Here is a 12,829-nt window from a genome sequence, read left to right on the forward strand (position 1 = left end):
CCTGGGGGTTGGACTGTAAACTGGACTGGACCAAGAACACCAATGCTATCTTCAAAAAAGGGCAGAGTCGGCTTTTCCTATTGAGGCGGCTCAGGTCCTTCAATGTTGGTAGGAAAATGCTGACCATGTTCTATCACTCGGTGTTGGAGAGCGTTGTGTTCTTTGCAGCTGTGTGCTGGGGCAGTGGGGTGAAGATAGCTGATGCCAACCGGCTGAACAAGCTGATTAGAAGGGCTGGGTCTGTCCTGGGTGTTAGACTGGAGAACCTGGAGGAGGTGTCTGAGAGGAGAATGCTAAAAAAGCTTCTCTCTATCATGGACAACCCCTCCCACCCCATGCACGCCCACATGATGGACCACCGAAGCACACGCTGCAAAAGACTCATTGCCCCGAAATGCAGAACTGACCGCCACAGGAAATCCTTTGTACCGGTGGCAATAGGACTGTTTAACTCTTCCTCACGCTGTAGGTGATTCTCCAAATACTATTACCTTGGTTATTCTGTTCCCTCCCAGACTGTGCAATATTACCCAAGAGTTCTGATTGTAAATATGTTTTTATCCCCCCATCATATCATATGCTGCTACATACCCATATTCTTTTACACAATACTTTAATCACTTTTGTGAATCGCCTGCACCGACGGCTTAATTACTTATTCACAAGGACGCAGTCATGTATTTAATTATTGAGATATGCGATTGTTTGTTTTGCACTATCCTACATGGTACTACTGTAGATCTTTTTTTGTTTAAATGAATATATTGTACATCATATTTCTATTTCACCTGTTCCTTTGTCTCTCCGACTGCTTTGAGCATGTACATGACACAAGAATTTCCCTCGGGATAAATAAAGTTGATCTTACTCTTATTCTTATATATATATATATATATATATATATATATATATATATATATATATATATATATATATATATATATATATATATATATATAAAACAGACTGGGATGTTCTTTGTGATTCAAATCAGGACAATATTGACAATCTAACAGGCTGTGTTACAGACTATATCAACTTCTGTGTTGACAGCGCCCCAAAAAACCATACTGTGCTTTCCCAACAATAAGCCCTGGGTTTCCAAAGACATAAAAGCAACCCTGAACAAGAAAAAAAGAGCTTTCAGAAATGGTGACAGAGATCAGCTGAAACTGGTGCAGAAGGAGCTGAAAGCCAAGATTGCTGAGGGGAAAGAGTCCTACAGACGGAGGCTGGAAAACAAACTGCAGGAAAACAACACCAGGGAGGTGTGGAATGGAATGCGGGCTATCACTGGCCTGAGACAAAAGAGAGGTGTTGGGATGGAGGGGGATGTCGAAAGTGCTAACAACCTAAATCTACACTTCAATAGGTTCGACTGCCCAGCGTCTCCTGTCTCCACAGCCAGCTCTTCCCATCATCCCCTTCCATCCCCCCCATCCCCTGCCTCCTCTGACTTTCTCACCCTGTCCCTCTCAGCAGATGACATCAAAAAAGGGGCAGACTCCACCCCGGCAAAGCTGCTGGTCCTGATGGTGTCAGTCCAAGAGCCCCAGTCCAAGGGCCCTAAAGCTGGGCGTACACTGTGCGACTTTTTCACTCGCAGCGTGTAGCTTCAGCACAAACTGTGTTACTTAGGTTGGATTACGGACTATTTAACAAATAGACCACAGCATGTCCGACTGATGAGCTGCCGCTCAGATAACATCCTGAGCAGCACGGGGGCGCCGCAGGCATGGACAACCCCTCCCACCCCATGCACGCCCACATGATGGACCACCGAAGCACACGCAGCAAAAGACTCATTGCCCCGAAATGCAGAACTGACCGCCACAGGAAATCCTTTGTACCGGTGGCAATAGGACTGTTTAACTCTTCCTCACGCTGTAGGTGATTCTCCAAATACTATTACCTTGGTTATTCTGTTCCCTCCCAGACTGTGCAATATTACCCAAGAGTTCTGATTGTAAATATGTTTTTATCCCCCCATCATATCATATGCTGCTACAAACCCATATTCTTTTACACAATACTTTAATCACTTTTGTGAATCGCCTGCACCGACGGCTTAATTACTTATTCACAAGGACGCAGTCATGTATTTAATTATTGAGATATGCGATTGTTTGTTTTGCACTATCCTACATGGTACTACTGTAGATCTTTTTTTGTTTAAATGAATATATTGTACATCATATTTCTATTTCACCTGTTCCTTTGTCTCTACGACTGCTTTGAGCATGTACATGACACAAGAATTTCCCTCGGGATAAATAAAGTTGTTCTTATTCTTATTTATATATATATATATATATATATATATATATATATATATATATATATATATATATATATATATATATATATAATTTGTTTTTGTTACAAAACACACAATTAACTTAGAATATGTGATTATTGTTAATTTTATTTATTTATTTTTTTAAATAAAAATTAAAAACACTGGTGAAACCTCGATTGCGCTACATGGACGTTAGGCGGCGCTAATGAACACAGATGAACTCCGCCAGAAGCTCAGTAAAGAAGAAGAACCGGAACTAGCATGCTATGCTAGTTTCAAGCTCAGAAGAAGCTTTGAATTTTTGGTGATTTGGTAATTTAACTTGACATGTACATATGGACATGTTACATTAACTGATGACGGAGCCACGTTGTGAGGGACAATGATCAGCAGCAGGTCGTACGATCGGCTCCCTCAGAGGGACTCCAGCTCCCAGAGGACCCCTGGTTTGTTTGTGGAACCCCACAGCTTCACACAGCCCAGCTACCATAAAGGACTCTCATTTGACTACATCCCAAATATTTCTGCAAACGACTTCACTGGTGAGTATCAACACGTTAACGAACTGTTACGTTTTCAATGGTCATTTTTATTATTTTACATTCATAAAAAACATGTAATTGTGCGTGTGTGTGTGTGTGTGTGTGTGTGTGTGTGTGTGTGTGTGTGTGTCTTTCTTTCTTGAAGATACGTCCCAGGGATGGCTGTCTTGGATTTGCAACCTGGTTGTCATCTTCCTTGTTTACGTCTGCACCTTTATTATGTTTCCAATAACTGGGTGGTTTGTGCTGAAGGTAGAAGAAATCCATTCTCTCTCTCTCTCTCTCTCTCTCTCTCTCTCTCTCTCTCTCTCTCTCTCTCTCTCTCTCTCTCTCTCTCTCTCTCTCTCTCTCTCTCTCTCTCTCTCTCTCTCTCTCTCTCTCTCTCTCTCTCTCTCTCTCTCTCTCTCTCTCTCTCTCTCTCTCTCTCTCTCTCTCTCTCTCTCTCTCTCTCTCTCTCTCTCTCTCTCTCTCTCTCTCTCTCTCTCTCTCTCTCTCTCTCTCTCTCTCTCTCTCTCTCTCTCTCTCTCTCTCTCTCTCTCTCTCTCTCTCTCTCTCTCTCTCTCTCTCTCTCTCTCTCTCGTTCTTCCAAAACACCCCTTCTTAGCTGCTGAAAACAAAAATGACCACCTCTGAGCTATTCTACAGATGGTGCCGAACTACCAGAGGATTGTGGTGTTCCGTTTGGGTCGAGTGTGCCCACCAAAGGGGCCGGGTGTTGTCCTCGTGCTTCCTCTAATCGATCAGTGGCAGAAAGTGGACCTACGCACTCGAGCTTTCAACATCCCTCCTTGCCAGGTGACCATCACACACTGTGAAATGAGAGTAAAAGCATAGGAGGAAGTGCAGTAAGAGAGTGCAGTAGAGTAGGGGAAGAGGACTGCAGAGAAGGAGCTTGTCTAGAAGAAGTTCTCTGGAGAGCTGGAGCTGCAAGAGTTTCTCCCCTGCTCCCAGGTTGTTCGAGCTTCTCTGTTGGAGCTGCAACCCAGATGATCTAGATAAGCGAATGAAAACAAATTAGTGGGATGGATGGATGATTAGTTTGTCTTCCAAGCATCTCAGCCTCTTTGTTTTTATGTTAAATATTGAAGTTCTTTAAAGTATAATTTGAAAAAGACAGAAAAACATCCAGCTTGTTAAAAAGTCCTAAAAAACTCACCAGTTACTTGAAATATAAATGATGAATTTGTTCCTTCAGGTGACGACTAGGGATGGTGGTGTGTTGCTGGTGGGAGCTGACATCCAGTTCAGGATCTGGAATCCCGTCATGTCTGTGGTATCGGTCCAAGACCTGAATGCCTCCACCAGGATGACGGCACAGAACGTTTTGACCCACAGCATGTCCAAGAAGACCATCAGAGAAATCCAAACGGAAAGAGTGAAACTTGGAGAATATCTGGGGGTGAGGCCACACTGGATCTTTTTACTGCCAGCTTTCTGGATGTCTGTCCAAGGGTAAAAGTAGTACAGACAAAAATCTGACACGTGCCATGGTGAATTAAATTGTGAAATTTAAATTAGTCACTTATTTAATTCCACTCTTGGAAAATCAAATGTTTTATGATTTACATTAAAATGAAATACTTTGGAAAAACACATTCTTTGATACGTTTATGCTAACTTGTTCTCCTGTTCTCCTCAGATGGACATAAATGAGATGACTCGTCCATGGGGGCTCGAGGTCGATAGGGTGGAACTTACGCTCGGTTCTTTAATAAAATCCCCAGATGAAGATCAGATGGCTCCTCTCATTGTTCCTCCATCCGTACCTGGACTCGAAGGCCTCACTGGGTCCATTCAACAGCTGGCCATGCACTTTCTGAGTCACGGTGCTAGTTCTCAACCTCAACACAGTACGGGCACACTTTGTTATCTTATGCTGAATATTTTCTCGCCAACGTGTGGCTGTATTAATGTGCACGCCCTTGTCTTCAGGGGACAGCATAACATTTACAGATGAGCTCAGCAGCGACCCTGAAGGTATCATCACCACACCGAGTTCTCTCGAGGATCTGCTCAGCAGTGTTCAGATGATTCTCTCTGAGGATTTGGTCCACAAGGTTGGGGCTTGTTTCCAGTTTGAAGTCAGCTCAGCAGATGGACAACAGCTCAAATACTATCTGGATCTGAGTCAAGGTGACTGTAGCTAATATAATAAAGTAGATTTTATGCCAAATCTGTTATAAAACACACACACGCACGCACACACACACACACACACACACACACACACACACACACACACACACACACACACACACACACACACACACACACACACACACACACACACACACACACACACACACACATTTGCACGGCAGTAGCCTACACTAAAAAAACAAGAATACCTTAATGGCAATTTATTTTTAAATTTTATAATAAAACCTACTCTGAGCTCAGTTATGCTGCAGAAGCAAGATAAGAGAAGGTGTGCTGACACTGATCTTTCAAAATAAGTTAATAAGTTTTATAAAACTATATTTAAAATAAATAATACTACCGTAAATCCTCTAAAACAGGCCAGTATTCAATTAAAGGCCGGGTCTCCAATTTTGGCCGGTGTCGGAGTCAGCGGAGGTAAATAATGGCCAGTCTCTTATTGTGGCCGGGTGGAATGTGGTAACAAGCAAGTATGAGCATCCCAGCGGCAGGGTCATAGTCCCCAAATCAACCAGCAGGAGGCAGTAGGGGTTCACGCAGACCTTTATTAGGCTTTTTCTTCAATGCTACAGACACGATCCTCTATCACGCTCCTACCACACAGAGTCACGGTGTCAGTTAACCATGCTAATTCAACCTGCTCCACAGAACACACATCACCTTCCCTGTGGCTTACATAACACTCACACAACACGCAAATCAGCACATAGGAACTAACAGAACGATAGGAAACACATATAACACAATACCCAGAATGCACCTGGCTTACAACCCCAGCCAGGTCATTACACTATCAAGTTCAAAGAGAACGTGCTGATTATGCTGCAGAACACTCTGGGGAGCAGTAGCAGGGGTTGTATGAACTAGTCAACTTCACTATAGTGACTTTTTATGCCTGTTATCGACTAGTCGCTGTCACGTGATAATGACCGGCAAGATGCAGCCCTCGGAAAAGACAGCAGCCTGCTATCAGCAGGTGACAAGCTCCTGGGGGGGGGGGGGGGGGGGGACACACGCTGTGCCAGACCGTAGGTACTGACACGCGATCGTTCATGTCGGTTCATTTCCTTTAATGTTTTCTGTCTTTTATTTGCGCCTGATGTGTATCACTGCTGTGGAGCGGGGCGCATCACCTTGTCCTCCGACGCACAGATCACTGATGCGGCCGGCAAGCAGGGAGCGCTCCGCTGTTTTCGCGGTCGGTAGATCTGCCTCCTGAGCACGGCCACAGTAACAATCAGGTGTCGCCACCTCAAAAACTAATTTAACACGCGATCGTTCATGTCAGTTCATTTCCTTTAATGTTTTCTGTCTTTTATTTGCGCCTGATGCGTTTCGCTGCATGCTGTGGAGCGGGGCGCTGCGCGCACCTTGTCCTCCGACGCACTGATCACTGACACGGCCGCCAAACAGCGAGCGCTCCGCTGTTTTTGCGGTCGGTAGATCTTTTAGAACTGCAGTTCAAAGGTAACTCATAAGGTGAATATATATGAACCCAGGTAGCAGTTTTTCTTTTGGATTGAGAGGAGATGCAGGAAGATAATAAACAGGCAGGACAGAAAAATAGTCAAATAAAAACAAGTTAGTTTTTGTACCTGCTGGTTGCAACAAACAGACACCATTGAAGGTCATCAGAAGTGAGGAACAGAAAATGAAATAATTATTTTAATGTTTAGAGCAGCAGGAACTCCGAGAGGCTGCAGGTGCATCAGTGAGTTTGCGGCCGCTGCGCAGGGGGAGGGGGGAGAGGGCTGAAGCAGGGGGAGGGGGGAGAGGGCTGAAGCAGAAACTACCGTTGTTAAAAGAAATGTGTTTAACTTTGAAAATGTGGGCGCAATTTTAATTGTCAAAAACTCCAGCGAACCATTAGTTCATTTTGCTCAAATAGAAATAGAGGCCTGCCTCTAATACTGGCCCTCCTTCCAATAAAGGCCTGGAGCTTGATGAGCTTGAGTCAAATACAGGCCCGGGCCTGTATTAGAGGATTTACGGTATATATAATATCTACCAAGCTTTGTAAAAAGTGTAAAAAAAAAACCCAGCAAATCAAACACAATTAATATGTAGTTTAAGTGCCTGTAAAGCATGTGTGTGCATGTAGTTTATCATAAAGTACACATCTGGAGCTCTGTTGTGTATTTAGTGCAGAAATGATCAAAAGACGAACAGAATATTTTCTGGGAAAGATGCATTTTGTAAGTTTTGAATCATTATTTTGATTAAAGTTCATAATCTTTCTAAACCAGGGGTCTGTAACCTTCATAATCCAGAAAGCCGTTTTCACCCTCAATCCACCAGATTAAAACTCGTTTAGAGCTCCAAAGCTTGCATGTCCGTAAAAGGATTCTGACTTTAATCTCACAATTCTGACCTTTTTTTTCTCAGAATTATTCTGACTTTTTTCTCTTAATTCTGACCTTAATCTCAGAATTCTGATTTTTTCCCCTCAGAATTCAGACTTTAATCGCAGAATTCTGACTTTTTTCTCAGACTTGTTAAAGTCAGAATTCTGAGGAAAAGTCAGATTTTTGAGATTAAGGTCAGAATAAAGTCTGAATAATTCTGAGAAATAAAATCAGATTCTCTTTCTTTTCGTTTCAGTGGCCCTAATCCTCTTCAGTAGTATAACTTTTAGAAAAATTATAGTTTAGGATTTTGATAAACATCTACAGAAGTGGATAAGGCCCACTGAAATAAAAGTTCTCTTTTTTTCTCAGATTTTTGAGAATTCAGAGGAAAAAGTCAGAACTTTTTAGGACTCTGACTTTTTTCTGGGATTAAAGTCATATTATTCTCTTCGATATATAGCTACTATTAAAGATGTTTTGTAATTTTTTCAAATCCACAAGAGGTGTTGAAAATTATGGAAAAGAAACTTAAATAAATAAAAAAAATATTAATGGTACTTTTCCTTTTTCTGTTATGGAATTTCAATGCAATTATTCCACAAAGAACCTGAAAAAGTACTTAAACCTTCATTAAAAAAACAACAACACCTATATTTAAAAGCATCAGTATTTATTTCAATTAATCATTTTTAGCCAACAGTATTCAGAGCAAAAGGTCCAAAGAGCAGCATGTTGCAGACCCCTGAACTAAACTCCTGATTTTGGTTGTTTGTAAGAATTTCATTTTCATTTCAAAACAAAATAATTCCCATTTAATTTCTATTAAAATGACAAGAGTAATGATGTGGGTGGTGCGTAATTACCTAACTGAAGTACAGGCTGAAACACGTGTTTTTGTTGAATGTGTTGCAGGCAGAGGCACGGTCGGATCAGGGTCTCTGTGCCGAGAGCCGGATGTGACTCTGAGCATGAGCGACTCCGATCTGGTGGCCATGTTCAGGGCAGAGCTGAGTCCATTTGCTGCTTTCAGCAGTGGCAGACTGAACGTCCAGGGAGACATGAAGACAGCCATGAAGCTGGAAGAACTCACAAAGCTACTCAAGAAAAATCCCTCCTAAAAAAAAAAACTTTATTATTTAACTTATTTAGTTTTACCAGTTGGTAGAATTTTGTATGTGAGTGTTTTAATTACATTTTATGTCAAAATCCAACCTGTATGCTGCAATTTCACTACAGTTTCTGCCACTTTGCATAACAAGAGATTTCTAATAAACTTTTCCCACAATGTTTACAAAAGGAGATCCTCAAGATTTAAGAAAACCAAAAAAAAAAAAAAAAAAAGGGAAGTTACAGCTGTAACTGTGTTTTGGTGGATTCCTTTGAAGTGTTTCAATAAAAAAAACCTTGATCACCGCAGAGGAGGGTGGGGTAGGGGGTGCTCTGTAGACCAGCCTCCGGACGTCCTCTTTCCATGGGAAGGCAGGAAGAGAGCCAGAGCAGCTGTTTAGGAAAGCCCAGACTGATTTTGCAGTGAAGATGTCCAGGCTGAGTCTGTGGCGGAGCCCCGTGACGCTTCCCTGGTCTTGGATCGAGGAGCAGACGGCTTCAGGCGTGCGCTGCAACAGCAGCATGCCGGTGATCCGACACTCGTACTCGGAGAGCAGCACCAGCATCGTCAGACCTTTCAGTGAGATTCCCGGACTGTGGAAGAACGGGCTGGGCAACCTGTACAACTTCTGGAAACAGGATGGCTTCAGGAACCTTCACCGCATCATGCTGCAGAACTTCAACACCTTTGGGCCCATTTACAGGCAAGACCGTTCTGATTTCACTAGAGGAATTTAATGACATCAATAAAAACGATTGTTGATGTTTAAAAGAACGTCACTCTACGAGGTCACGTAATCTAGCATCAGATAAAAACGTTTAACTTCTGCCCTCCCTTTCTGTTTGTCAGAGAGAAAATAGGTTATTATGAAAGTGTCAACATCATCAAACCAGAAGATGCTGCGATCCTCTTCAAAGCTGAGGGGCATCATCCCAAAAGACTGAAAGTTGAAGCGTGGACGTCATACAGAGACTACAGGAACCGCAAATATGGAGTTCTGCTGAAGTGCGTGGGTTCTGTTTTACTCGACTGTTATTATTTCAAGAGTTTTAAATCATGTCTTGCTATAGGAACGGCGAAGACTGGAGGTCAAACCGGGTGATTCTTAACAAGGAGGTGATTTCTCTTAAGATGCTGGAAAACTTTGTGCCCCTGCTGGATGATGTAGGCCAGGATTTTGTCACCCGAGTTCACAAAAAGATAACGAGAAGTGGTCAGAACAAGTGGACCACTGACCTGTCTCAGGAGCTCTTCAAATATGCACTAGAATGTAAGCCTGGCTCAGTTTCTGCTGTAAGTTCTGAGAGTAATGACTCTTTCCTCAGCTGCTGCTCCTTTTGATCTCCTTTGATAAAAAGCTGTGAGTTCGGTGCTGTACGGGGAGCGTCTGGGTCTGATGCTGGACTACATCGACCCTGAAGCTCAGCATTTTATCGACTGCATCACTCTCATGTTCAAAACTACCTCACCGATGCTGTACATCCCCCCTGGGCTGCTGAGGCAGACTAGGTCTAGGGTGTGGCGGGACCACGTGGAGGCTTGGGATGGGATATTTAACCAAGGTGAGACAAACGTTCACAAATTAGTTTTTAGCTGCCCGTTGTGACTTAATTTCTTATGACACTGTTGATGCATCAGCGGATCGCTGCATCCAGAACATCTACAGGCAGCTGCGTCAGGAGACGGACACCTCCGAGAAATACCCAGGAGTCCTGGCTAGTCTCCTCCTGCTGGACAAGCTGTCCATTGAGGACATCAAGGCCAGTATCACTGAGCTAATGGCCGGAGGAGTGGACACAGTAAGTAAAACCAAAAATTGTCTCTTTAAACTTTATAAAATCAGTTAAAAACTTTCTTTTTGATCCCCAGACATCTATAACTCTGCTGTGGACGCTGTATGAATTAGCCAGGCACCCGAACCTGCAGGAGGAGCTGAGGGCAGAGGTGGCTGCGGCTCGGGCTGCAAGTCAGGGAGACATGCTGGAGATGCTGAAGAAGATCCCTTTGGTCAAAGGAGCTCTGAAGGAAACACTGAGGTGGGCAAACATTTATCTATGCAGCTCATTCAAATTCTGGTGATCCATTTAAAAGTTCCCTGTGTTTTGAATTAATATTTAATAATAGCTCCAGCATTTGATGGTGTATTGTGTTTATTTTGGACTAAAATGGTGTCACCCTGTAGCTTGGAAAGGTTTACCCATTTCCACTATCAGGTAGTCTCAGATCCACAACATTAATTTCACTTTTCTCTTTAATAATGATCTAATTTGGGCCTCAGGTTACATCCAGTCGCTGTGAGCTTGCAAAGATACATTGCAGAGGACATAATAATTCAAAACTACCACATCCCAGCTGGGGTAAAACGCATTTAGACATAACTCTATATATCTTTTAGTTAGTATTTGAACATTGTTTTATAGATAATGTTTGTGTTTAGACTTTGGTCCAGTTAGGACTGTACGCGATGGGCAGAGACCCCAAGGTGTTCCTCCGCCCGGAGCAGTACCAACCGTCTCGCTGGCTGAGGACCGAGACGCAGTACTTCAGGAGCCTGGGCTTCGGCTTCGGGCCCCGGCAGTGTTTGGGACGTAGAATAGCCGAGGCCGAGATGCAGATCTTCCTGATCCACGTGAGACACGCTAATCAGATTCATCACATTGTGCTGCAAAGCTGAACGTCAGGTTAACCACTTTTCTTTTTGCAGATGCTTGAAAATTTCAGAGTTGAGAAGCAGCGCAACGTGGAAGTGCAGAGCACCTTCGAGCTCATCCTTCTACCAAACAAGCCCATAATACTGACTCTGAAGCCTCTACAAGGGAGTCGGTAACATGAAGACTTAAAAAAACAAATATCTAAGGTACAGTTTGTCTTTTGCCCTCGGATGTAAAGGGCTTCAGAGCAATATAAACACAAAGTCCAAAAACTGTTGATGAAAAGTAAGAAAAAAAAGGCAAAACATGCACGAAACTGTTACCTCTGATTTAATTGTATATATCTTAGTCAACAAACTGGTTTAAATATGGTGACTTGGAATATAAAAACTGGAAGTCCTTGTAAACATGAAATATATTTAAAAATTACACATATCTGTATAAACCTGTAAAGAATAAACTGTTTAACTGATGCAAAATATGTGTTTTAATGAAATTATTTAAAGTTTTGTAACAAAAATTCTCCCAAGTTCTCATGTTACTTTGAGATTTCAGAGATAACGTGTCAAAATTAGCTTTGCATGTTAACTTAAAACCGGTGAAAGGTTAAAAACTTTACCTTGTGTATGTGTGTGTGTTTTCACTTACAGGGTTAACACAACTCATTAATGCCAGTGCTGGCTCAACATTTGGCTAAATAGTCAGAGTTTTACAGATTTTAGTGCTTTCTGAGGTCAGTTGTCTGTGGCGTCCATCTTTAATTAGCTCATGTACATCTAGAGATCCTTATATGAGTTTTTCATTAAAATCCAGCCAGCGGTTCCTGGGATATTTAGTTACCAGGACAACCAGAGTTCATCAATTATCACTCACTTTTAGTAAGAATCCAAGCTTATAAAGAGCCTTTCAGTGTAACTTTAGCTCTTTAGTGAGATTACATGTACTGTCTGTCCAGAGATGTTTGTTCATGGTCCTTATCTCCAAGGATCATCATGGCCATGGTAACAACCTTCAGCTTGTGCCCATCGAAGATTTTCAGGTGTGATTTGAGTATTTCTTTAATCCCAGAAACCATTTATTTACCCCTTCATTATCAGATATTTACAGACTCGTAAATGTGATATTTTATGGTGGGAGAGGAGATATATTTGCTGGTGAATCTTCCTTTAGGCCACAATCATGTGGTTCAGCACCACTCTTTATCCATCCATCCATTTTCATCTGCTCATCCAGGGTCAGGTCATGGGAGCAGCAGCCTAAGCAGAGAGGCGCAGACTTCCCTCTCCCCAGCCACTTGGACCAGCTCCTCCGGGGGAATCCCAAGGCGTTCCCTGGCCAGCTGAGTCCCTCCAGTGTGTCCTGAGTCTTCCCTTTAATTTCCTTGTAACAGCTGAAGTTCTTTTGCATTCAAACGTGGTTTTTGTTATTTTTCTTGCTTTTTTAATAATACATTTTAGAATGGCTTCTTGAATTTTCAGACTGTAAATTGAACATTTTGAAATAAAATGTCCTACTTAGTTACAAAAAGCTGTGGATGGGTTGTTTTATTTGAGTAGAAGGCAGCAGCTGTGTAAAGTAACCCACCTATATTAGCAATAAGATGAACATCCTAAACGAACAGGGATTGTTTGGCTTTCATCTGAATTTAGAGACATCCACACGTCCGCTTGTTTTGGTCTTTAAAACCTAAATAAAATCAATGATTTATCAGGGAAACCTTT

General features: G+C 42.4%; 2 protein-coding genes across 4 annotated transcripts; both read left to right on the forward strand.

Annotated features, from left to right (window-relative positions):
* The first annotated feature begins 2,514 nt into the window (after nt 1-2,514).
* stoml1 (stomatin (EPB72)-like 1) lies at nt 2,515-8,670 on the forward strand. The gene is made up of 7 exons (XM_070550674.1): nt 2,515-2,841; nt 2,987-3,093; nt 3,487-3,636; nt 4,037-4,240; nt 4,481-4,691; nt 4,774-4,974; nt 8,262-8,670. Exons 1-7 carry the CDS (start codon nt 2,682-2,684, stop codon nt 8,465-8,467), a joined length of 1,239 nt encoding a protein of 412 aa, XP_070406775.1. The 5' UTR covers nt 2,515-2,681; the 3' UTR covers nt 8,468-8,670.
* Nucleotides 8,671-8,759: 89 nt separating this feature from the next.
* On the forward strand, nt 8,760-12,613 carry cyp11a1.2 (cytochrome P450 family 11 subfamily A member 1, tandem duplicate 2). 3 transcript variants are annotated; one of them, XR_011520457.1, is made up of 10 exons: nt 8,760-9,160; nt 9,307-9,462; nt 9,528-9,727; nt 9,816-10,019; nt 10,096-10,256; nt 10,327-10,493; nt 10,736-10,814; nt 10,895-11,086; nt 11,162-12,147; nt 12,342-12,613. XR_011520457.1 is itself a non-coding variant. In XM_054733031.2 (10 exons), exons 1-9 carry the CDS (start codon nt 8,886-8,888, stop codon nt 11,282-11,284), a joined length of 1,557 nt encoding a protein of 518 aa, XP_054589006.1. In that variant the 5' UTR covers nt 8,760-8,885; the 3' UTR covers nt 11,285-11,314; nt 12,342-12,613. The 3 variants fall into 3 exon arrangements, 2 of the variants coding, with proteins under 2 accessions (XP_054589006.1, XP_015819894.1); XM_054733031.2 differs by having other exon boundaries at nt 11,162-11,314; XM_015964408.3 differs by having other exon boundaries at nt 11,162-12,613.
* The last annotated feature ends 216 nt before the right edge of the window (nt 12,614-12,829 follow it).

The sequence above is a fragment of the Nothobranchius furzeri genome, chromosome 4 (genome assembly GCF_043380555.1).
Source record: "Nothobranchius furzeri strain GRZ-AD chromosome 4, NfurGRZ-RIMD1, whole genome shotgun sequence".
NCBI lineage: Eukaryota > Metazoa > Chordata > Actinopteri > Cyprinodontiformes > Nothobranchiidae > Nothobranchius > Nothobranchius furzeri.